This window comes from Oreochromis niloticus, unplaced genomic scaffold (assembly GCF_001858045.2).
Source record: "Oreochromis niloticus isolate F11D_XX unplaced genomic scaffold, O_niloticus_UMD_NMBU tig00001668_pilon, whole genome shotgun sequence".
NCBI classification, from domain to species: domain Eukaryota; kingdom Metazoa; phylum Chordata; class Actinopteri; order Cichliformes; family Cichlidae; genus Oreochromis; species Oreochromis niloticus.
Window position 1 is genome coordinate 237683 of NW_020327444.1, and position 25063 is coordinate 262745.

At 42.2% G+C, this 25063-nt stretch overlaps 1 protein-coding gene across 1 annotated transcript; it reads right to left on the reverse strand.

The window, feature by feature from the left end:
- Positions 1-8324: 8324 nt before the first annotated feature.
- LOC112844845 (uncharacterized) lies at positions 8325-9854 on the reverse strand. The gene is made up of 2 exons (XM_025904445.1): positions 9546-9854; positions 8325-8809 (listed from the first exon to the last, which is right to left on the reverse strand). The coding sequence occupies exons 1-2, from the start codon at positions 9719-9721 to the stop codon at positions 8350-8352; spliced, it is 636 nt and encodes a 211-aa protein (XP_025760230.1). The 5' UTR covers positions 9722-9854; the 3' UTR covers positions 8325-8349.
- Between the last annotated feature and the right edge of the window lie 15209 nt (positions 9855-25063).

The following is a 25063-nucleotide window of genomic DNA, read 5'->3' on the forward strand; positions in this document are numbered from 1 at the left end:
AATATTTAAGGGGCGACTATTCCAAAGTCTGGGACCTGCCACAGAGAAGGATCTATCACCACGGGATTTGAGATAAGTCCGTGGGATGGACAGCATTAATTTTGAGCTAGACCTCATGGTTTTTCCTGGAGCATAGGCAGAGAGGAGCTCAGACAGGTAAGGAGGGGCTCGGGCATTAAGTGACTTAAAAACAAAAAGTAAAACTTTAAATTGGATCCTGTAGGAGACAGGAAGCCAGTGTAAAGAAGCTAAAACTGGGGTTATATGCTCTCTCCGTTTGGTACCAGTTAGCAGGCGAGCAGCTGCATTTTGAACCATCTGAAGACGATGGATGGTGGCCTGATCTAGACCATAATACAATGAATTGCAGTAGTCTAATCTGCAAGTAAGAAAAAGGTGAATAACACGCTCCAAGACGTTAGCCGGGAGGTATGCCTTTACCTTGGCTAGCTGTCTTAGCTGAAAAAAAGCAGGACTGAACTACTGCACTCACCTGCTTATTCAATTTAAAAGAACCATCAATGTAGACACCGAGGTTTTTTACATCTGTTTTACAATACAAGGAAAGGGCGCCCAGAGTGCTGTTGATATGATTAAAGTTGCCAAAAATGACAACCTCAGTTTTATTTTCATTTAGCTTTAAAAAATTTAATGACAACCACTGTTTGACATCGTCAAGACAGCGTAATAAGAGCTGGGGATGGTCTGACCCTGCTTTTAAAGGTAGATAAATCTGCAAATCATCAGCAAAACAATGAAATGAGATGCTGTACCGCGAGAAGATGGAGCCCAATGACAACAAATAGAGTGTGAACAGGGCAGGGCCCAAAATAGAGCCTTGAGGTACACCGTATTTAAGAGGGGCTATTTTGGAGTTGTGGGGGCCCATATTGACATGAAAAGACCTTTCTGACAAATAGGACCGAAACCACTGTAGGGCAGATCCTTTTAGGCCAGCATGAAATTCTAGCCGTGATAACAGGATGTCATGGTCGACCGTGTCAAAAGCTGCTGACAAGTCCAACAATAAAAGGGCAGCAGGGCTGCCAGAGTCCAGAGTTAAAAGAATATCGTTAAAAATCCTTAAAAGTGCCGTCTCAGTGCTATGTAGTGATTTAAAACCAGATTGAAATTTTTCAGAGATCATATTAAAATCAAGGTGGGCCTGCAACTGTAGGTAGACCACTTTCTCCAAGACTTTAGATAGAAAGGGAAGCTTTGAGATAGGCCTGTAGTTGGACAGAACAGTTGGGTCCAGGTTTTGTTTTTTAAGAAGAAGCTGAACTATAGCTTGTTTAAAGCATGATGGGACGCAGCCTGTAGCAAGGGACATATTAATTAATCTCAGGATAAAAGGCTCAACAGTATTAAAAGTGCTTTTAAGCAAGCTTGGAGGGAGACAATCAGAGGGGCAGTGTGATGATCTTAGGTTACTAACTACCGCAGTCAAGTCATTAAGGGAGACGGGATCAAACTGCTCTAAGACAGCTGAGCACACAGGAGAAAGACTAGGATCTGAAGCAGCAGACGACAAGACAAGAGCCCTAATCGATAGAATCTTGTCATTAAAAAATGCTAAAAAATCATCGCACATACTTGGTGAAGAAATGACTCCAGCATTATCACGTGAACTAAGAAAGCGATTAAGGACATTAAAAAGTACCTGAGGCCTGTGACTGTTTACTGACACTAAGTTTGAGACAAACTTTGTCTTTGCAGCTTTTACAGCTTCTTGGTAAGCAGAAAGACGAGTCCTTAAAATCTGTAGGGAAACGTGCAATCTGTCCTTTTTACATCTCCTTTCAGCGCGTCTATAGTCACGTCTGAGGGAGCGCGTATGTTCGTTCAACCATGGCTCTGATAAATAAGCATCAATTCCACATCTTTAACTTAGAAACATCTTGGCTCTTCAAAAAAAAAGATATACAACTGATTGTCATCTGCATTGTGTAACAAGTAATGTCAAAGTGCCTGAAATCTGGTGAAGAGGAAACAGATATAACAAAAATACTAAGGGTCTCCAAAACTGCTTGTTTTGCCTATGGTGTGTCACAAGGTTCAGAAGAGGACCTGTGCATCCACGTAATCATCAGCTGTGAACAACAGAACAAATCACTGAGACATGGACAGGCAGTAAAGTCCAAGCTTCATTAATCTCATATGAGAGGGAAGAAAAACAGTGTCAACTCAAAGAGAAATTTTCCCTCACAGCTCATGTTGTTTGTTGTCCTCTCAGTCTGTCAGGTGCAGGTGGAGGAGGGGGTGGAGTCTGTCCACCTGCCCTTTCAAACCACAAAAGACCTGCCTGCAGATGCTAAAGTGGTGTGGTGGGACATTCATGACAGGAAGGTCTACGTGTTTTCAGACCAGGCTGGAGAACAGGACGAGGTTTACAGGGACCGAACAGAGATGAATAACAACTCGCTGACAACTGGAGACCTCAGTCTGACCCTGAAACGCCCCACAGAGAGAGACAGTGGGACATACAGATGTAAAGTCTACGGGAGAACCAGCAGATACAAAAACGTGCAGCTCATAGTCAAAGGTTTGTTTGTTTGTTTGTTTGTTTGTTTGTTTGTTTGTTTGTTTCTTAGTTCCTGTCTGACTGTCTTGTGTCTCCTCTGCAGGGAGAGTTCAGGTCCAGGATCAAACAGGGGACATCAGGAACAGAAGCAGCTCCATTGATCCGACTCCTCTGATGGCTGATCAATCAGTTTGATCTGTGTGTTCTTTGATTATTGATCAGTGATGTCAGAGTGGAGTCAGTGTGATGTTGTTGTTGTGTGTTTGAGACTTTTAGTGTCCATGAAGGTCTCTGCTGCCGTAGATCCTCTGAACTGTGACAGAGGTCTCACTCTGGAGGAAACTCTCAGCACTTTCCAGCAGCTCCTCCATCATGGAGGACGTTCCCTCACTGTAACAGGTGGAGGAGAGAGGAGAGGAAGCACAGGTGGATCCTCTGAGGAAGATATTGTTTTTACATGAAAGGAAACACAAACATAGGGCTGGGTATTGTCACTGATTTCCAGAATCGATTCGATCCACGATTCGATTCAATTCGATTCGATTTGAATCTGGGAAATTTTGCCTCTGACAGTCAGAAATATTATAATTCAGATCATGCATCAGTACATTTCCATATTTTTATATCTATAAAAAGAAAGCTGACACTTGCGAGACAAAACAAAAGAAAACCATTAATCAACATATGAACATAGTTACAAAGTTACAGCGGTTTTATTAGAGACATAGCTAAGCGTTTTGCAATTTTGCATAATTTAAATTATAAATTTGTTCAGTAGCCTATTGAACAGCAGAAATGAGGTTTTCTTTTCGGAAGTAAGTAAAAGGAAAAAAACAGCGGCCGACAGCGCTGTAAACAACGGTAGACTTGTGCGTAACAAGCAAGCGAATAATGCAGAAAAAAGATTTTTAGACGGGAAACTGTTCTTGAAGTACAGAGAGAGAGAGTGCATGAAGTGTGATTTTATCGTGGTGGAAGCAAAACAGCAAAAGTAAGAGGGAATCCATGACGATGTTTATGTGAAGCGTAGTTTGCTGCTTCTTTTGCTGCTGGTTCAGTCAATATTGTTTGGAGAGAGATAAAACCTGCAGCTTCAGAATCAGCGCAAAAAGGGCGTGAACACAAAGCGCGGACCCGCCGAAACATCAGAATCAGCGAGCTGTTGGCTTTCAGCCCCGACCGTGAGAAAGGCAACATCTCACTGATTCTGATCCGTCGTGTTTACGTCTTTGTGCAGAATCCGTGTTCCTGCTCTCATTTACTGTTTTAGGTGTTTGGTGGTTGTTGAAACTTTGTGAGGTTTAACCTGAGATTGTGGCGTTTCGGGAAAAATAAATTTATATTTAAAAATCGATTCAGGATTTTAATGAATCGATATCACGTTATCCAAGCTAGAATCGATTTTAATCAATAAATCGATAATCAAAACCCACCCCTACACAAACATACCATCATAGTAAAATAAAACTTTTGAGCCTCGTCTCAGTCCAGTCAGATCTGTTGTCACTTCTACCTCAGTGTGACTTTTTATCTTTTTTATATAGTCATGTGACCTGCTTCGGCAGAATAGATAATTTCATTATAATTAGGGAGGTGTACTTATCTCATTTTTACATTAATGTCCATTAACGTGCTGTTGCGGTTCAGTGAATAGAATAAAAATACCCTCTCTGATCCATTGTGGTTCTTCTTCTGTGGTGTTTCTGAACCTATCCAGGTAACCTCTCGGTTAAACCTGGGTTTTTACTATTACAAGCCAGGGTTCACTTCATCTTTATCGTTACAGAGTCTGCAGGCCAGACTTGCCGGTTATGTTTGAGAATAGTGTTCAGCAGGAATATAACTACCACCTGTGGACCAATCCGATCTCTGGAATATATCATAATCATTCCCAAAAGATCCCTCAGAACTCAGAGTGCTGATGGTCAGACTGAAGCTTTCCAAATGCTCGGTAAAGTCTTCCTCTGACAAGCTCCAGCTCGAAATACAAATTACAAACCTGATCATAAAACAGGGAATCTGTACTTACTGACTTCAAATAAACTTTCATGTAGACTTAATTCAGTTGTTATATTTTTCTTTACTCTCACAGTATAAGACACCCCCACAGATGAAACAATTAGTCACACACATCTAAACATGAATTTAATGGATTAACAACTATAATCCACCAGCTAAACAACTTGTAAATGTCAGGGACCTGGGTCTGAGTGATCCTGGTTCCATGAGCAGTTGTGGACTCATATAATATCTTATATGTATGTTGCTGCATTGTGCTGCTGACCTGTTTTCCATGCTTGTATGTATAGGCATGTGTGTGTGTGTGTATGTGTGGGTGCGGCTGTATCCGGTAGGCCGGGTTAAATGGCACTATCGGACTTTGTGGTTGTGGCCCTGCCAGGTGGCTGGCCACACCTGAAGATGATGCCACGTACCTGCAGCTGATCAGCCTCGTTGGGGTAGCTATTTCACAGTACAATTGAGCTCTCACCGACACTGGACCATTGCGTGAGACTCTACGGCTGTATCCCAATTCAGGGTCTGCAGCCTCAAGGACCACATGGGCCGTGTCCTTGAAGACCGGAAGTGCGAGGCTTGTGAAATGGGATGGTCTAGCCTCCGTCGCGCTGCTCAGGTTGCCTAGCAACCATGATACTAACCGCTAGAAACATTTCATACAGCATTTCTGTACTGAACAGTCATTTTAAGATTAGTTAGTAAATAACAATTAGCTAATGTTGTTCATGAGACTAAAGTCATCTCACTGTGGTAATGTAAATATAATATGGCCAATATTAAAGGTATTATTCAGTTAAAAGGACTAGATGTTACAGTCCCTGATAATGCATTGCTTTAGATGGAGAGACTCTTGAGGGATGGCTGTTATGAGGAAAGGCAGCCCAGAAACTTTGCCCGCAGCACACATCGTTGTGCGCCTCAACTTTCGGTCTTTTACCCAGGCTAATCTGCCATTTTCCTTCCTTGGTGAGGTTTAGGGATTAGAGATTGATCTAGATTATCATTTTAAATTTTGCACACATCATCAGTAGTGGACCTTGGATTCATCAGGTGTGGACCTTGGATTCATCAGGTGTTTTGGCCATTATCACTAGACACCCTCATCCAAGGAGGCCCTGCCAGGGTTGATCAGGCCCTGGAGTGTGTCACTGGTTTATGTTAAATTGTTATTTCTCTTCTTCTTTCTTCTGTTTTGGTTTTCTACAGTTTATTTTCTATCTACTGCAGCTGAGAAATACTTACCTCTTTAACATTTATGGAGCCTAACTTCTTCAAAGGGATAGAAAAGGTGATAGAGAGAAGTAAGACAGGCGAGAGCAGAGAGGACAGCCAGAAGGGGGGGCGCCCGATCTGGCTTCCCACACCTCCCCGCTGGATCAGGCTGTACGCTCTACCTCCCCACTGCCTCCCAGAAAAGGGAAGAAGAGCAGAGGGGAGAAGAGCGGAATATTTCTTTTCTCTCGTGGTTAGCTGACTGCCTTAGCTGCCCAAGTGATGTCAGCCCTTTTTAACCATAGCCAGTGACTGGCCTCTCAGCAGTGTTATCTAGTTTTCTTATAGCCTGCCGTTGCGCCTGTCCTCTGATCCCAATCTCTCTAAGCAGTTTTGCTGTTGTACTGGCAACAAAGCCCCTGCACGACTAAGGAGCTTGGAAAGAAAAGCGTCTGGACTTCTTGAGTTGCTTGAAGACGTTTCACCTCTCATCCGAGAAGCTTCTTCAGTTCTAAGGATCAGTGGTGGAGAGTCCCAGATTTAAACCCAGTGGGAGTTTCCCCCCCAAAGGGGGACAAAGGACCCCCTGATGATCCTCTACCTAATCACATGAGCCAAGGTGTGAAAGCGGGTGTGGGTCCTAATCAGCCAGGGTTTCGGGTAAGCTCATTGTGAAACCTGGCCCCACCCTATCATGTGATTTCCTGAGGTCAGATGGCCCAGGATGTGAGTGGGCGTTAAGGCGTCTGGGAAGGGATCTCAAAACTGGATTATAGATGGCAGACAGTTGGTGTCGTAAACCACCGCCTCTGTTCAAAGATGGTCGCTCACAGTGGACGTAAATGGCTTCTTTCACTCCTCTTTCAAACCATCTGTCCTCTCTGTCCAAAATGTGAACGTTGGCATCCTCGAAAGAGTGACCTTTGTCCTTTAGATGCAGATGAACTGCTGAGTCTTGTCCCATGAAGGTGGCTCTTCTATGTTGTGCCATGCGCTTGTGAAGTGGCTGTTTGGTCTCTCCGATGTTTCTCCGATGTAGAGGTCTGTAGAGGTCACCACTGATCCTTAGAACTGAAGAAGCTTCTCGGATGAGAGGTGAAACGTCTTCAAGCAACTCAAGAAGTCCAGACGCTTTTCTTTCCAAGCTCCTTAGTCGACGATGACCTGGATGACTGAGAACCTTCACAGACATACCCCTGCACCCCACTTCCACCGGGCGCACCTTGATCTTCCAGCCTCTGTCCTCTGCCTCAGCTGCCAAGTTGGCATAGCGCAGCTTCTTACGCTCAAATGCTTCCTCAATTGCTTCCTCCTATGGTACCGTCAGCTCAATGACGTACGCAAGTTTTTGGGAGTTAGACCAAAGGACGAGGTCTGGTTGCAGAGTAATTGTTACTATCTCTGTGGGAAAAATTAGCCTCTGATCCAAGTCCACTTGCATCTGCCAATCCCTGGCGGCCTTCAGCGGGCCCAGATCTGGGTTTGAGGGGCTAGTCCTCGGCTTGTCTCCTTCCCGGACAAATGTTGATGAAAACTGACGCTCCTCTTGGTTCGTGAAAAGTTGAGCGTTAATGGATTTTCTTTTGCACTCAACTTTCTTGGCTAGACACCTGAGAACCTGCTTGAGTTTCCATGTGTATCTGCCCTGAGTAAGGCTAGTCATACAACCAACCAAGATGTGCTTGAGTGTGGCTGGGACTGTACACAGGGGGCAGGATGGGTCCTTTCCAAACCACAGCTGCAGATTTATTGGGGAAGGCAGCACATCGTATGTCGCTCGGATGATGAAACTTAATCTATTAGACTCCATTCCCCAGATTTCACTCCATGAGAGTTTCCTCTTTTCCACACTCTCCCAATTCATCCAGCGACCCTGTTTGGCCAGTGCTACGGCTCTGGCATGTCTGGCTGTTTCCTCCTGTCGTCGCACCTCCTCCACTAGCATTTTCCGACGTTCGGTTACAGATGCCTGTTGCCACCAAGGTGTTACTGTGCCAAGACCAAATCCTCCTCTACCCTGTTGGACGTGACCCTGTCATGTTTCGGCTGTGTGGCAGGCAGGGATTGGACCCAAACGCAAACTCACGGGGACAGAACTTGAACTCAAAAGCACAGCTTTATTGCTGGAAAATAGAACACAAGCAATACAAAACTAAACTGGGAAAAGCTAATTATAATGCATACCAGGAGACACGGGGAGAATCACACACAGCATGAGGGAGATCGCGACACTGACACAGGGAAACACAGGGCTTAAATACACTGGGAAGTAACGAGGGGAAAGAGACACAGAAGGGGAGCACAGCTGGGAGGAATCAGAACTGACGAGAAGAGGGAGCAAAGTAGAATACACTCACAAGAGACATGGACCTTCAAAGTAAAACAGGAAGTAGCACAGACGCAAACTAGACTAGGGGAGACAGAGCAACTAAGAAACACAGAACAACAACAAAGAGACACAGAGGGCAGCTATTAAATACTCAGAGAACCAAAGAGAATACAAGAAAGCCAAACTAAGACACTAGACTAAAGAATAAACTGGGGGAACAAAGGGAACTAAGATCATAATACAAAAACTCAGAGACACAAGAAACTCAAAACACTGGGTCACCGACCCAGGACCGTGACAGACCCACCACGTCACGATGCTGAAGAGCGGATTTCGCCTGTAGCACAGATGTGGCTGGGGTCCACTTCCTCCCCGTTGCTAGGGTGGGAGCAGTGCCTCTCACTATGGGGTCCTGGGAGTCCGTGAGTGACATCTCAAGCCTCACTTTTGCACATTTAAACTCCTCAACCAGGCTAGGGATAGGCAATGACAGTATCCCGTCGCTGTACAGTCCAATGCTGCTGAGGCACTTGGGAAGTCCGAGCCACTTCTTAACGTAGGAGCTCACTAGCCTCTCTAGTCGATTGGCATGATTGAGTGAGACCTCGTACATTGTCAACGGCCACAGTAGTCTGGGTAACAACCAAAACTGGAAGCACCAGAGCTTCAGTTTCCCTGGGAGTGCAGTGTTGTTAATCCGCTGGAGGTCATCAGCCAAGTTCTGCCTTAGGCTACGTTCACACTGCAGGTCTTAATGCTCAATTCCGATTTTTGATCAAATCCGATTTTTTTGTCTGCTTGTTCACACTACAAATAAAATGCGACAGCAAACGCGCTCTAGTGTGGACGATCAAAGCGGCCCGCATGCGCAAATGAAGATGTCACACACAATGCGCTCTGTTTAGACCCAGAGCAAACAATATTGTTTGACTGATGGCCCTTAATATAAAGACTTCGGACTTTACGTTTCCCAATTTTTCCTTTAAGTTATTTTGTTATTTACATAATAATGTAGATAACCTAATAATTATCCTTATTGCTGTTTTAGAGAGGAGCGGTGCTTCAAAGGATAGTTGCAGATTTCTGTCAGAATTTGCAGATTATACAGTACAAATAAAATGTTCACGTTGTTTTCCCAACAGTTTCACTAACATCTACACTGGATGGCCAGGAAGCGTTCGCGATGTCTTCTCGGGCGCTTCTCCTGCGCTGATAATTGGCATCTGTTCTGTGTCAGTGACGTAAAAGACGGATTTAATGCCACATGACCATTCAAACAGCAGTCGCTTTCTAAAACATCGGATATGTATCGGATTCAGTACCACATACGAAAGTGACCCAGATCGGATTTGAAAATATCAGATTTGTGCCGTTCACACTGTCATACCAAGATCGGATATGGGTCGCATAGGGTAAAAAAAGTCAGATTTGATGCGCTTTCGCCTGCAGTGTGAACGTAGCCTTAGTTGTTCTAGTTGCCATGTATCATTGAGGTCTGCATTATACCACTGTCCCAGGCTCTTTATGGGCTTCTCTAAGACTGTTGGAATTGGTTCTCGACTGATATAGAATTGCTCGGCTGTCAGTTTTCCTCTTATGATGGAGATGCTGCAAGATTTACTTGGCTTAAACTCCATTCTTGCCCATTCTATGTTTTCCTGGAGCTTCTGTAGCAATCGCCTAGTACATGGTTTTGTTGTTGTATTATATTAATCATTATTAGTTATTACAGCAGTGAGCTTGAACTCTGTGTCAAATACTGGGCTTCAGTAAAACTTCAAGTTGCATTTATTTATATTTCCTATCACCTTAAATCTTCACTCAAAGACAAGTATCTTTGACAGTGTATATATAGATGTATTATATATAAGAGACAAATATTGTTCGTTTAATATGTTGGCATTACTAAATTTGGCTCAATGCTTACATACATGTGTAAAAAGAAAAGCTTTTATCCAACCGCAATAACACATCTGAATACTGCAAAATAATGTCCATCACGCCACTCTTGTGTTAATCCATTCGCTGTCTGAGGCATGTATGTGGGAATGTACGTGAATGTTTACTGATATGTCTTATTAGTATTTTAAGTATTTTGTTTATTTTATTTATTATTTTGTTTATTTTTATTTATTGAAATTTTATTGTTTTATTTATTTTCTGATATCGTTAGGGATGACGCAATGATCGGGGACCTTTCTTAATTTCGTTGTACTGGTGACAATGACAATAAAGTTTCTGATTCTGATTCTGATTCTGAAAATGTACGAGCTGTGATAACTGTTTCTGATAGAATGAAGAGTAGACTGATATATTAAATATTCCTTTATTGGGTGAGAAAATCAGACCATGTCATAACTGCTTTAAGTCATACAGAATAGATATCAGAGCCTTAAACAGGCTGACTTCTGCTAAATGGGTCAAACTGGGCAGAAAGTATACAAACACATAACATCCTTATAGAATATGATGTAACACTATAGATCAACTTACCTCAGAATATATAAAGCATATAAACAAGTACAGCAATATGATGCAACAAACACAGCAGTGCTACTAATCCAAAATACTCAAAGCTTCATAGAACTGAAACAAACATTTATTTTTAGCTCCATTCTGCTGCTGATACATACTTTAGGTTTCTGAATATTAAACTTGTTGCTGCCTTTCATAGTGTGTAACTTGAAGCAAACAATGCTGTATGAAAACGTATGAAACGTTCTCGAGGTTAGTATCATGGTTGCTAGGCAACCTGAGCAGCCCCACCAAGGCTAGACGGTCCCATTTCACAAGCCTCTCACTTCCGCACTTCTCGTACTTCCTAGTACCCGCCGTACGTAGTCCGCGAAGCACGCGTACTACGAAGCGTGCGGTCGCTGGATTGGGACACAGCTTCTGTAACGTGCGGTGGAGATGAAGCCAGCCGCGGAGGTGGCAGGTGGATAGCGAATGAGCAACAACTTCTAACTTTCCACAAGTACTCATTTATTTTAAATATCGAAAATAAAAGTGCCAGCTCTACCACACATTACTTGAGAGCACACTAGTCCGCGTACACACGGAAGAATCCGTAACAGAGATGGTACACAACGAAGAAGAATTAAAAAAGGGGGTGACCTACCGTACCAGTCATGAAACAAGAGGCGCCACCATGCGGCGATACACTGCATTACAACACGCCACTGCTGAATAAATGTATTTGTAATGTTTTATCGTAAGTTTAATCAATAAACAAGTTCAGGGCGCTGAGAGTTTAATTTGGAGATGATAGTTGTTTGAGCAGTGCAGCTCCCTCAGACAATACATATTCCAGTGAACGTAATAACCAGTTAACCTGGAAGACGGGACACTGCTGTTCACGTGAAACCGAAAGTAAACAGTATAGCTGGTGTTACTCCCTCCACTGTGTTTTATCCACGGCTCCCAGAATATGTATAAAATACAAATATTAAGAGAAACAATGAGAAGTGTTTGGATTTAACGGGTTGCTGTTTCTTGTAGGAGGTTGAAGATGCTGCTGTTGCTCTTGCAGTTCCTCATGAGCGGTAAGAAACAAAACTATGTTTATCTTGCACTCAGAAGTTTGATCATTAACGCATAGGTAGATATATACAATGCGTGAAAATATTGATGTAATGATGTGTGAGAAAGTCTGGACCGACAGACTCAGTGTTTTGTGTTGAAAGTTTGAGCCTGGGGGAGGCTAACTAGCCGTGCTAAGCTAGCTCGGTGACACAGGGCAGGCTGCAGAGCTGAGATAAAAGGCTTTGGGTCCGATAATACTCTACATCACAAAACCAACATCATTCTCAGACAGGTGACAGGAACAGGCACTGGAGTGGCCACCTATATCTGTTATTGTTCCCAAAGTGTGACTCACTGGAATATAACCAGTTAAACTCGAAAGTTTTTTTCTTTAGTTTTTTCCCTTCAGAACTGTGCTGATGGCGGATTGTTTTATTTCCTGGTTATTCTCGCATACTACCTCTAATGCAGGTCACCGGAACTCATCCCCTCTAAAAACATCTTTTGATTTCACCGTCGCGTTTACTAACTTCCCAGAAAAATAACACTAAGTCTATTTATTTCTGTCAACATGCGCAGTTTAGCAAAAGAGGAAACGACGAAAGGAAACGAAAACTGTCAAAAAAAACCCCAAAAAACCCCAAAAAACCCCGTGCAGACTAAACTTCACTTAAAACTGCGCTGGAGACTCATCGACACTTACTGATCTGTTTCTGAGCCGTCTCAAAAATCTGGTTTTGGTAGGAATTGGAAAACACACTGTTTATGATGGTCATTTCAATGATTTGTGTCACTGTCAGTGAGGTTGATAGTTTGTTTTCAGGAATGATGGTGTGTTGGTGTGAACTGTGGTACAAAATTGTCTCCTCTCCTTTCATATGGGGTGCACCAGTGTCTGATAATAAATAATAAAAGAAACATTTAGTATTTAGAGGACTCTGATCATGACTGCGGATACTTCAGGGCAGGGGCCTCAAACGTCAAAGAGCTGTGGGCCACTGTTGGCACTGTCATCTCATTGGAGGGCCGGTTTAGTGTTTAAGTAGTACAAACAAACAAGAAAACACCCACAAATGTTTTTGAAAATGTAGTTTTTTTTTGTTGTTTTTTTAAAATTTCAAATATTGTATAACAAGACAAAACTGCAAACATGAACACAATTTTTTCCTCACTCTTAATTAAGTAAAGCTTTTCATTGAACTACCAAATAATCACATTGGTACTCTCTTTCTGGCAAGACACGTGCCAGCACTTCTGCTCTAATTTTGTTTGCATTTAACAAAATAAAATGCAGACAAGTGTACACATTAGTTTTTGACACTCTCATTGAACTAACACAGCCAGTCCCTCCACATTTGTACTCTCTGCTCATGTTGCCTTCATATTAAATCATATTAATCATATAATTATATTAATGTTTTGCTTTCTGAAGAACTTATTTTAACATTGCACTCAGCAACAAATAAATCCTCCCTAACAAAAAAGTAACTTCAAGGGTGAAATTACATTATATTTCTTCACGTCAATATACGGGCCGCAAGTAGGGGTGACGTGGGCCGCACTGCAGAAAGTCTTAAACCTTTCTAAGAAAAACTGAGTATTTGACCACTTCCCCAGGGACAGGCTGCTGCTTTGCACAGACTATCTGACTGTGTTTTTCATTTCAGCAAACAACCTACACAGCTCCCTTCTCATCAGTGTTCCACAACACTGCTGTGCGTCCGAGGTCCACAGAGCAGTTGAAATGAATAACTTAAAGCAGGGGTGGGCAACTCTAGGCCTCAAAGGCCGGTGTCCTGCAGGTTTTAGATATCAAACCTAAATCAAATGATTAGTTCATTACAAGGCCTCTGGAGAACTTCAACACATGTTGAGAAGACTCATCGACGCTTACTGATCTATCCATTTATTGTCATTATCAGCCCATTGTTCCTTCAGTGGGCTGTTTTCAGTCATTATGCAAATGTACTGTTTATAAGGTTTGGGGAAACCTGCAGTCAGCTGAGACTGAAGAAATCACTTGGATGAGTGACGAAACATTTCTCCCACAAAACGCTACGTCCAGATGAACAGAATCAGCTTGTTGATTAGCTACAATCACAGCATTATAGTGGCCACTAAGAAAACTCATTTCTTGACACAATAAAATCATGAACTAATAAATGTTTTTCTCATAGGTAGACACAATAACAAGAAATTGGTAATTATACCCAGGAAAGGTAAAAGGTGTTTCACATGCTTTACAACTTCGTGGTAAGGGAACATGCGTTCTCCAAAACTGATGTGAATATCCCACCTCTCTCAAACCATTTAAAAATTAACTGAGTTTTTTTTATATCAGGTACAAGAGGTTTGCAGAGCAGGTGATTAAATAGGGACACAACAAAGCAGAGTTGGGGGGAGAGGGAAAGAGAGAGGAGGCAAAAGAGGAGGTGCAGAGGAGAGTGAAGGTGGTGACAGAGGTGGTGCAGCAATTGAAAAAGGAGAAACAGAAGAACGCGACAGAGAAGGCGTAGTACTTGGGCAAGAGAAAGGAGGACGTGACAGTGGGTCAGATGACCAAAGAGAGTGTGAGAAAGCACAGAGAAAGGCTGCTCTGTAGATATATTACCTCCCTCTTTCCTGTCTGGGTCTATCATCAGCATTGGTCCCACATTACTATCCATCATTAACAGTTCAATGAGGCAAGGCTATGTTCCGTCCTATTTTAAACATGCAGAAGTAACTCCTCTATTAAAAAAAAAAAAACAGAATCTTGATCCTAGCTCCACTAGTAATTATCGACCTATTTCAAAATTGCCATTTTTAAGTAAATTACTAGAAAAAATTGTTGAAAATCAGTTCAGGTCCCTATTGTCACAGCTCGTGAGGCGAGCCGTATGGAATTATTAAGGACCCAAGATGCGGCAGCTCTGATGCAAGTGAGTTTATTCAACAGCTGGTGATACAGACAGAAATGGCGAGGGTGAGCATGAAAACTAAGCAAAAACCTAAACTGGGAAAACTAAAACTTAAACAACAAAACCTGAACACGAGTGAGGGTAACTTGCAGGGAGAATTCACAGGATAATGAAGCGAGAAACGCAGACCAGAAAACACCAAATAATGCAGAGGAACCAGCAGGAGAACACACATGGCTTAAATACACACAGCCGTAATCAGGGGATGGGAGACAGGAGGGAAACACACCTGGGAGAAATCACAACTGACGAGGCAGGGGAACGTAATCTGAACACACTCACATAAGACAAGGACCCTCAGAATAAAACAGGAAACTAAGGCTACGTTCACACTGCAGACGAAAGCGCATCAAATCCGATTTTTTTGACCCTATGCGACCCATATCCGATCATGGTATGACAGTGTGAACGGCACAAATCCGATATTTTCAAATCCGATCTGGGTCACTTTCGTATGTGGTACTGAATCCGATACATATCTGATGTTTTAGAAAGCGACTGCTGTTTGATGGTCATGTGGCATTAAATCCGTCTTTTACGTCACTGACACAAGACAGACGCCAATTATCAGCGCAGGAGAAGCGCCTGAGAAGACAGCGCGAACGCTTCCTGGCCATCCAGTGTAGATGTTAGTGAAACTGTTGGGAAGACAACGTTGGAGAAACGTGAACATTTTATTTGTACTGTATAATCTGCAGATTCTGACAGAAATCTGCAACTCTGCTTTGAAGCACCGCTCCTCTAAAACAGCAATAAGGATAATTATTAGGTTATCTACATTATTATGTAAATAACAAAATAACTTAAAGGAAAAATTGGGAAACGTAAAGTCCGAAGTCTTTATATTAACGGCCATCAGTCAAACAATATTGTTTGCTGTGGGTCTAAACAGAGCGCATTGTGTGTGACGTCTTCTTTTGCGCATGCGGGCCGCTTTGAGCGTTCACACTAGAGCGCGTTTGCTGTCGCATTTTATTTGTAGTGTGAACAAGCAGACAAAAAAATCGGATTTGATCAAAAAATCGGAATTGAGCATTAAGACCTGCAGTGTGAACGTAGCTTAACAGACACAGAGAACCAGACAAGACACTGAACTAAACAGACAGACTCACGAGCAGACACAGTGACACCATGGACAGACAGAGGGAACGCAGAGAAGCGGGAGCAGGCAGGCACAAAACAAAACCCTAACAAATGGCAACCGAACCCAAAGACATAACAGAATAAACAAGAACACAGAATAATATAAAGAAACATAAAATACTGAGTCGTCCGACTCAGGACCATGACACCTATTATGTAAATTACACATTCTTGACCCTTTTCAGTCTGGCTTTCAAAAGCAGCACTCTACAGAGACCGCTCTCTTAAAAGTCTATAATGAGCTGTTAATGGCATCTGACGCAGGGAATTGTTCTGTGATCATTTTGCTTGATCTTAGCACAGCCTTTGATACCATCGACCACAAAATCCTACTTAACAGGCTCAAGGTTTTGGCTGGTATATCTGGCTCTGCCCTAGACTGGTTTTCTTCCTATTTATCAGACAGGACCTTTTCTGTTAGGACTGACAGGTTCACCTCTAACACTGCTGCCCTAACCTGTTCCACAGGGTTCAGTTTTAGGTCCATTACTATTTTCTTTTTATATGCTTCCTTTAGCTGGTATCATTCAATCTTTTAGCGACCTGTCTTATCATTTTTATGCTGATGACATTCAGCTCCATATGTCCTTTAAGCCTCATCAGCTGGATAGGCTGTCCACCCTAGTCCAGTGCTTAACCCAGGTTTCTGATTGGCTTTCAAGCAACTACCTCGTTTTAAATACTAACAAGACCGAGACCATGATCATAGCTCCTCCTGAGCTACATTCTAAAATCAGTCAGGTTCTGGCCTCTTTCTGTCCTTCTGTCAAGTCAAATATTCGAAATCTTGGAGTAATATTTGACTCTTCTCTGGGCCTTGACCCTCATGTAAAATCTTTGTCTCGTTCCTGTTTCTATCATTTAAGAAACATATCTAAACTGCAACATATGGTCTCTTCAGCTGAACTGGAAAAACTCATTCATGCATTTGTGTCATCACACTTAGATTATTGTAATTCCCTGTTTACTAGCTTGGATAAATCATCACTCTCTCGCCTCCAGGCAATACAAAACGCAGCAGCCAGACTACTAACTCGTTCTACCAAGCGTGTTCACATTACTCCCATCTTATATTCTTTACATTGGCTCCCAATAGAGTTTAGAATTCACTTTAAAATTCTTGTTTTAACATACGGAGCACTAAATGGCCAGGCCCCAGATTATTTATCCAAGCTTCTTATAAAATACACCACTGCTCGTTGTCTCCACTCACAGACTCAGAGTCTGTTGGTTGTTCCCCGTACACAACTGAAGACAAAAGGGGACAGAGCCTTTCAGTCTGTATAATGTCTATTGATTGTATTGTTTATTTTAATATTTTTGTCACCGCTTTGTGAGTGCCTGTCTGTGAAAATCACTTAATAAATAAACTTTACTTACTTACTTACTGCACAGGAGGCATGGATGACCAGGTAACAGGCATAAAAAAACAACACAAATAATTATGCACACACTGTCAGATCACTGAACTGATTTGTATTTGGTTTACAACAGTCAGACAAATGAGCAGGTGCAAGGATATATTAATCGATTTTTTTTTTTAAATTTAACAATGTCAATAATGTTGCTAAAATGTGCAATACAATCATTTAATATATTGTTACTAGGGATGCACCGATACCGATACTGGTATCGGGTATCGGGGCCGATACTGTAAAATGTGTGCGTACTCGTACTCGTAAAAGTTAACCGATACCATGAACCGATACTAATGTAGCCCGAATTTGGGAGTAGATACTCATAATTCCCATGGACTTGAACGCCACGGTAACATAAGGTGTTCACAGTTATGTGATGTAACTGTACCCTGAATTTAATTTGCCCTGTAATATGTCACAAGGTAAATACAGGTAATTAGAGCAATCAAACTGTTATGTTAATCATAAAAGTATTATTTTATGGTATGTAACTCTGAAGGGAGTTAAAATATTGTTCAGAGTTCTAATTTTCTGGAGGCCCGTGAAGGTAGCATAAAACGGGACCTGTGTATCTGTTGCAATGGAGGAGGAGAAGAGAACGGCATGGAGAGATGCACGAGGTTAGCTGAACCAAAGTGAGAGACTCGGCTAGTTTTACTGAGGTTAACTAGCACAAAAGAGTGTGTGACTAGAAAGCTAACCGTGTGGGAGCTTCACAACAGAGTGTGGGTGAAGTGACTTTTTGTTTCAACGGTCGCACCACCGTGGAAAACTGTGTTTCCAGCTACGATCGCCGAGGCTAAAGGCTAGCCCGGACTGCTTGGCTGCACCACGGAGGCAGCCGTTATGGACTGTCGGAGAGCTGGACAGTGACTGGCTAACGCGCTGTAGCTGAGACAGCATCGGGTCCGCAGGGAGTGGATTTAGTGTGGGACTGGTACACGGCGACCTACCGAGCAACGGAACTGTAAGTCAGACTTTTGTGCTCTTACTGGGGAGAAGAGGATTTTTCTCCATCGTCCGGCGTGAGCAGCAAACAGGCCTGCAACAAGTGTGAATGTGAGTGTGTGTGGGGCCCATGTGTGAATATTGTATGTTTAGTGGAGTTATATAACGTGTTTTGGAGTGTATATTAGTGAGTCACTTACCAAAAGGTGATAACATAAGTTGGGTTGTTTAATATAATTTGAAAGGGAATTATTTCATTTATACAGTGTATTTCATTTGGTTAAGGAATTGGAATATCATTTGAGTTTAAAAAAGGGATGTGTTGTACAGTATTTGTCTCTGCCCTTACGTTCAGTAAACGTTTCGTTTGTGTTAAAGAGTTGTCTGGGGTCGTTTCTTTACTGCTGGTTAAGTTTAACTTGTGTGTGGTAGAAGTATCGGATTTTGTACTCGGTATCGGCAAGTACTCAGATCCAAGTATCGGTATCGGATCGGTTTGAAAAAATTGGTATCGTTGCATCCCTAATTGTTACTGATGTCAATACAGTGATTTAAATGATTGAATATATACATAAATAAGCAGAGTTACCATGTGGTATTTTTGCCATCTGGCAATACAGCAGTGGAGAGCTGACAAGTAAAAATGCCATTGGTCCTCTGGTATTTAAAACAAATGTATTTATTTATTTATTTATTTAGACAGAGATCTTGACCCTTCCTCAAAGTTCAGCACAAAGTTACGCTCTTGGTTGCCGTGGTTGTAAAACTGGCTGGAATGTCACCAGTTAAGCTCGAAGGTGTTTTAGTCCATGAATACCAAATTTGCCACAACGTCAAAGAATTGCTAAACCTATGGCTGAGACATCATAGATAATTGGCAAACCTTCTGGAGGAAACCTGGTCTTGTTAGGAGAGACGGCGTCCATCCCACTTTGGATGGAGCAGCTCTCATTTCTAGAAATATGGACCAATTTATTAAACCCCCCAAAATATGACTATCCAGAGTTGGGACCAGGAAGCAGAGCTGCAGTCTTACACGCCTCTCTGCAGCTTCTCTCCTCCTGCTACCCCCCAAAAACCCATCTCCATTGAGACTGTGTCAGCTCCCAAACAGACAAAAAACAAACCAAAAAACCAGCAATAAACAACTTAAACATAAAAAATCACAAAGAAAGAACAATACAGTATCCACATCTGAACCAAAGAGTAAAACAGTGAAATGTGGATTATTAAATATTAGGTCTCTCTCCTCCAAGTCTCTGTTAGTACATGACTTAATAATTGATCAACAAATCGATTTACTCTGCCTTACAGAAACCTGGTTGCAGCAGGATGAGTATGTTAGTTTAAATGAATCAACACCCCCGAGTCATTCTAACTACCAGAAACCTCGAAGCACAGGCCGAGGGGGCGGTGTGGCAGCAATTTTTCACACCAGTCTATTAATTAACGAAAGACCAAGACAGACTTTTAATTCATTTGAAAGCCTGATGCTTAGCCTTGTCCAACCCAGCTGTAAAACTCAGAAACCAGTCTTACTTGTTATCATCTATCGTCCACCTGGGCCTTACACAGAGTTTCTCTCTGATTTCTCAGACTTTTTATCTGATTTAGTGCTCAGCTCAGATAAAATGATTATTGTGGGTGATTTTAACATCCATGTAGATGCTAAAAATGACAGCCTCAACATGGCATTTAATCTGTTATTAGACTCAATTGGCTTCTCTCAAAATGTAAAAGAACCCACCCACCACTTTAATCACACTCTAGATCTTGTTTTAACATATGGCATAGAAACTGAACATTTAACAGTGTTTCCTGAAAACCCTCTGCTGTCTGATCATTTCCTGATAACATTTACATTTACAATAATTGATTACACAGCAGTGGAGAGTAGACTTTATCACAGTAGATGTCTTTCTGAAAGTGCTGTAACTAAGTTTAAGAATATAATCCACCCACTGTTATCATCTTCAATGCCCTGTACCGACATAGAGCAGAGCAGCTATCTGAACGCTACTCCAACAGAGGTCGATTATCTTGTTAATAATTTTACCTCCTCACTACGTACGACTCTGGATACTGTAGCTCCTGTGAAAACTAAGGCCTCAAATCAGAAGTACCTGACTCTGTGGTATAATTCTCAAACACGTAGCCTAAAGCAGATAACTCGTAAGCTGGAGAGGAAATGGCGTGTCACAAATTTAGAGGATCATCATTTAGCCTGGAGAAATAGTTTGCTGCTTTATAAGAAAGCCCTCCACAAAGCCAGAACATCTTACTATTCGTCACTGATTGAAGAAAATAAGAACAACCCCAGGTTTCTCTTCAGCACTGTAGCCAGGCTGACAAAAAGTCAGAGCTCTACTGAGCCAACAATCCCTTTAACGTTAACTAGTAATGACTTCATGAACTTCTTCACAAATAAAATTTTTATCATTAGAGAAAAAATTACCAATAATCATCCCACAGATGTAATATTATCTACAGCTACTTTTAGTACCATTGATGTTTAGTTAGACTCTTTTTCTCCAATTGATCTTTCTGAGTTAACTTCAATAATTACTTCCTCCAAACCATCAACGTGTCTTTTAGACCCCATTCCTACAAAACTGCTCAAAGAAGTCCTGCCATTCATTAATGCTTCAATCTTAAATATGATCAACCTCTCTCTAATAATCGGCTATGTACCACAGGCCTTCAAGCTGGCTGTAGTTAAACCTTTACTCAAAAAGCATCTCTAGACCCAGCTGTCTTAGCTAATTACAGGCCAATCTCCAACCTTCCTTTCATATCAAAAATCCTTGAAAGAGTAGTTGTCAAACAGCTAACAGATCATCTGCAGAGGAATGGCTTATCTGAAGAGTTTCAGTCAGGTTTCAGAGCTCATCACAGCACAGAAACAGCTTTAGTGAAGGTTAGAAATGATCTTCTTATGGCCTCTGACAGTGGACTCATCTCTGTGCTTGTCCTGCTAGACCTCAGTGCTGCGTTCGATACTGTTGATCATAATATCCTATTAGAGCGACTAGAACATGCTGTAGGTATTACAGGTACTGCACTGCAGTGGTTTGTATCATATCTATCTAATAGACTCCAATTTGTTCAAGTAAATGGAGAGTCCTCTTCACACACTAAGGTCAATTATGGTGTTCCACAGGGTTCAGTGCTAGGACCAATTCTATTTACATTATACATGCTTCCCTTAGGCAGCATCATTAGAAGACATAGCATAAATTTTCACTGCTATGCAGATGACACGCAGCTCTATCTATCCATGAAGCCAGGTATCACAGACCAATTAGTTAAACTGCAGGAATGTCTTAAAGACATAAAGACCTGGATGGCTGCTAACTTTCTGCTTCTTAATTCAGATAAAACTGAGGTCATTGTACTCGGCCCTGAAAATCTTAGAAATATGGTATCTAAGCAGATTCTTACTCTGGATGGCATTACCTTGGCCTCCAGTAATGCTGTGAGGAACCTTGGAGTCATTTTTGACCAGGACATGTCCTTCAACGCACATATTAAACAAATATGTAAGACTGCTTTCTTCCATTTGCGCAACATCTCTAAAATTAGAAATATCCTGTCTCAGAGTGATGCTGAAAAACTAGTTCATGCATTTATTACTTCCAGGCTGGACTACTGTAATTCATTATTATCAGGATGTCCTAAAAACTCCCTGAAAAGTCTTCAGTTAATCCAAAATGCTGCAGCAAGAGTCCTGACAGGGACTAGAAAGAGAGAGCATATTTCTCCTGTTTTGGCTTCCCTTTATTGGCTTCCTGTTAAATCCAGAATTGAATTCAAAATCCTGCTCCTCACATACAAAGTCTTAAATAATCAGGCCCCATCTTATCTTAATGACCTTGTAGTACCATATCACCCTATTAGAGCACTTCGCTCTTGCACTGCAGGCCTACTTGTTGTTCCTAGAGTATTTAAAAGTAGAATGGGAGGCAGAGCCTTCAGTTTTCAGGCCCCTCTTCTGTGGAACCAGCTTCCAGTTTGGATTCGGGAGACAGACACTATCTCTACTTTCGAGATTAGGCTTAAAACTTTCCTTTTTGCTAAAGCATATAGTTAGGGCTGGACCAGGTGACCCTGAATCCTCCCTTACTTATGCTGCAATAGACGTAGGCTGCTGGGGATTCCCATGATGCATTGAGTTTTTCCTTTCTAGTCACCTTTCTCACTCACTATGTGTTAATAGACCTCTCTGCATCGAATCATATCTGTTATTAATCTCTGTCTCTCTTCCACAGCATGTCTTTATCCTGTTTTCCTTCTTTCACCCCAACCGGTCGCAGCAGATGGCCCCACCCCTCCCTGAGCCTGGTTCTGCCGGAGGTTTCTTCCTGTTAAAAGGGAGTTTTTCCTTCCCACTGTCGCCAAAGTGCTTGCTCATAGGGGGTCATATGATTGTTGGGTTTTTCTCTGTATTTATTATTGTGCTATCTACTGTACAATATAAAGCGCCTTGAGGCGACTTTTGTTGTGATTTGGCGCTATATAAATAAAATTGAATTGAATTGAATTGAAAATGCAGCTGATTTAACATTTAAAGACAAACATTTGAGTGTTTGTTTGCTGGTTGAGAGTGTATGTAGGTGGATCTATACAGGTATCCATGCGATTGCTGGTATTTGTAACGGATCGATACTTTAATTGTAGGTTCAATGTGATGCTCACCTTCATCATGTCACGAAGCACTCTGAGAACACTAAAATTGTCATAGACATACATACATCCAGCTGGTTTCTACATAAAATGTCACTTTTCATTCATCATTTCAACAATTACATCTGAGTTCATGTTTCTCTTTGTGTGTCCTTCCAGTTTCCCAGCATGCTCTGGCTGTGGTGGTGGAGGTGAATGAGGGGGAAAGGTCTGTCCTACTGTCATGTCTGTACTCAGGTTTTATACCTGAGGACTCCACAGTGATGTGGACTGGCAGTGACATCGATCCCAAATCTGTCCACTTAAGACGAGAAGGAGGAGACGATCTTAGAGGACAAAACCAGCGTTACAGCAGACGCACATCAATGAATCGTTATGCTTTCATCATTAAAGACTTCAGCCTCACTCTGAGGAAACCCACAAACACTGACAGCGGCAACTACACCTGCTCCATCAGTGCTGGAGGAAAAGAACGGAAACTCAGAGACATCCAGCTGCAGGTCAAAGGTCAGCAACAAACCCAACACATGCTGTAATTACAGGTCAATACTGTAGTCAAAGGTCAGAGGTCAAACTGAACCAAATTAATTCCTAAACTGTTTTAAAAGTACTGAAACCAGCAGCATCATTTAGCACAAAGCTAACCTCAGTGGAAACATGAACAACAAACCAGGAGATGACTGCAGATAATTGCTGCAGCTTCTTGGAAATGTGACATTACACTCATGTAGGTCCTTCAGCTTGTGTGGAGGGAGGTGTGTGTTCAGCTCAGAGAGGCTCAGCACACACATTTCTATAGATATATTACTAGATGAGAATTTATGAATCACCCAACACAAAACATTCAGAGGCATTTTGCTGCTGCTTCTACAGTTAATATTGTAGTTTCTTGTCCTCTCAGACCAGCAGGTGGAGGTGAAGGTGGAGGAAGGCTCAGAGTCTGTCATCCTGCCCTGCAACACAACACCTGACCTGCCTGAGGACACCACAGTGGAGTGGACTCGCTCTGACCTCGGACTCATCACAGTCCATGAGTATTCTAACAGAAATGATAACCTTATGGCTCAGGATGAAGTTTACAGAGACCGAACGAAGATGAATGAAGACCTGCTGAGAACTGGAGACCTCAGTCTGACCCTGAAACACCCCACAGAGAGAGACAGTGGAGGATACATCTGCACCATCTACAGGGACAAAGACATCCTGAGACAGAAAGTAGTGTTGCAGGTCAAAGGTCAGTGTTGTAAATACAGGTCAGAGGTCAATGTTGGTAAGAGATCAAAAGTCATTTTGTTTTTTATTTCACTACAGAACCACTCCCATCCTGGGCCACAGCTCTCCTGGTTATCTTTGTTCTCCTGGTTCTTCTTGGGATTTCTGGAGGTGGTTTATTTTATTTCCGTCAGTACTTGATGTCAGGTGAGTTTCTCTGTCAGAGTGATATTTTAGGATTGTCATTTGTACTTGGAAATCTAATCATTAATGCTTAGAGATATATAATCGTTTGTATATTGATAGAAGGTCTAATCCTTAGTGAGTCTGCTAAGACTCTGTGTACCAGGGAGGACGTTCACTCCCTAGGGTGTTCTGGGAGGTCATAGAAAGGTCGGTGTGGCTAAAAACATCTGTATCTGTTCAAATATAAGAGCCTTTTGTTTAGGTGAACTGCTGGTCTCCCTGGCGCCAGCAATCTGAGGAGTCGTTCACAGGGTCATATTTTGACCCCCCCACACACCCACATTCACACACACCTTCACGTACACACAGACAGGTACACTTTGTTCATACATATGCCTGTTTAAGAAGTCACATGTTAATGAAACTATGCATATTCATGTAACCACAATAAAAAGCAGTGCTACGGGGGAGCTGACCAAGAGTGACAGGGTTCAAGTGGTAGGAACAGCGCTTGGTCTCAGTTGTCTCCCTCGTGCACGAGATCTCACAAAGAGCTCTGGTGTGTTGTTTTGCTGCTGCAGTGGGTTCTCTCAATTGTTCCAGCAAGGGTTGTACTTAGACAAACCTAACACTCTCCTACTACACTACCCATAATGCCGATGGTTAGCAGGTGTACTCTGGTGGCTCCTTGACTGTGGCTCACACAAACTTGTTCCAGAAGCTGAAAGAGTTGAGAGTTACAAACAGCTGATACAGAGAGCTGAAGAGAAACTTCCAGGTTTGTTCCAGAAGTCAAAAAACCTCCTTCAGACTCAGTCATTGATCAGTGAAACAGCTCCACAACATGACTTTACTAAACAGTGTGTGTGCTTCACTGCATTGATCTGACACAGAGGCTGCATGT

What these genes read in the sequence shown, in the direction of transcription:
- LOC112844845 (XM_025904445.1), bottom strand. Translation starts at nt 9,721, where the DNA reads ATGGAGTTTAAGCCAAGTAAATCTTGCAGCATCTCCATCATAAGAGGA. An exon ending in TGGCAACTAGAACAACTAAG is followed by an intron (nt 8,810 to 9,545) that starts GCTACGTTCACA and finishes ACGTAGCCTAAG; the next exon opens with GCAGAACTTGGCTGATGACC.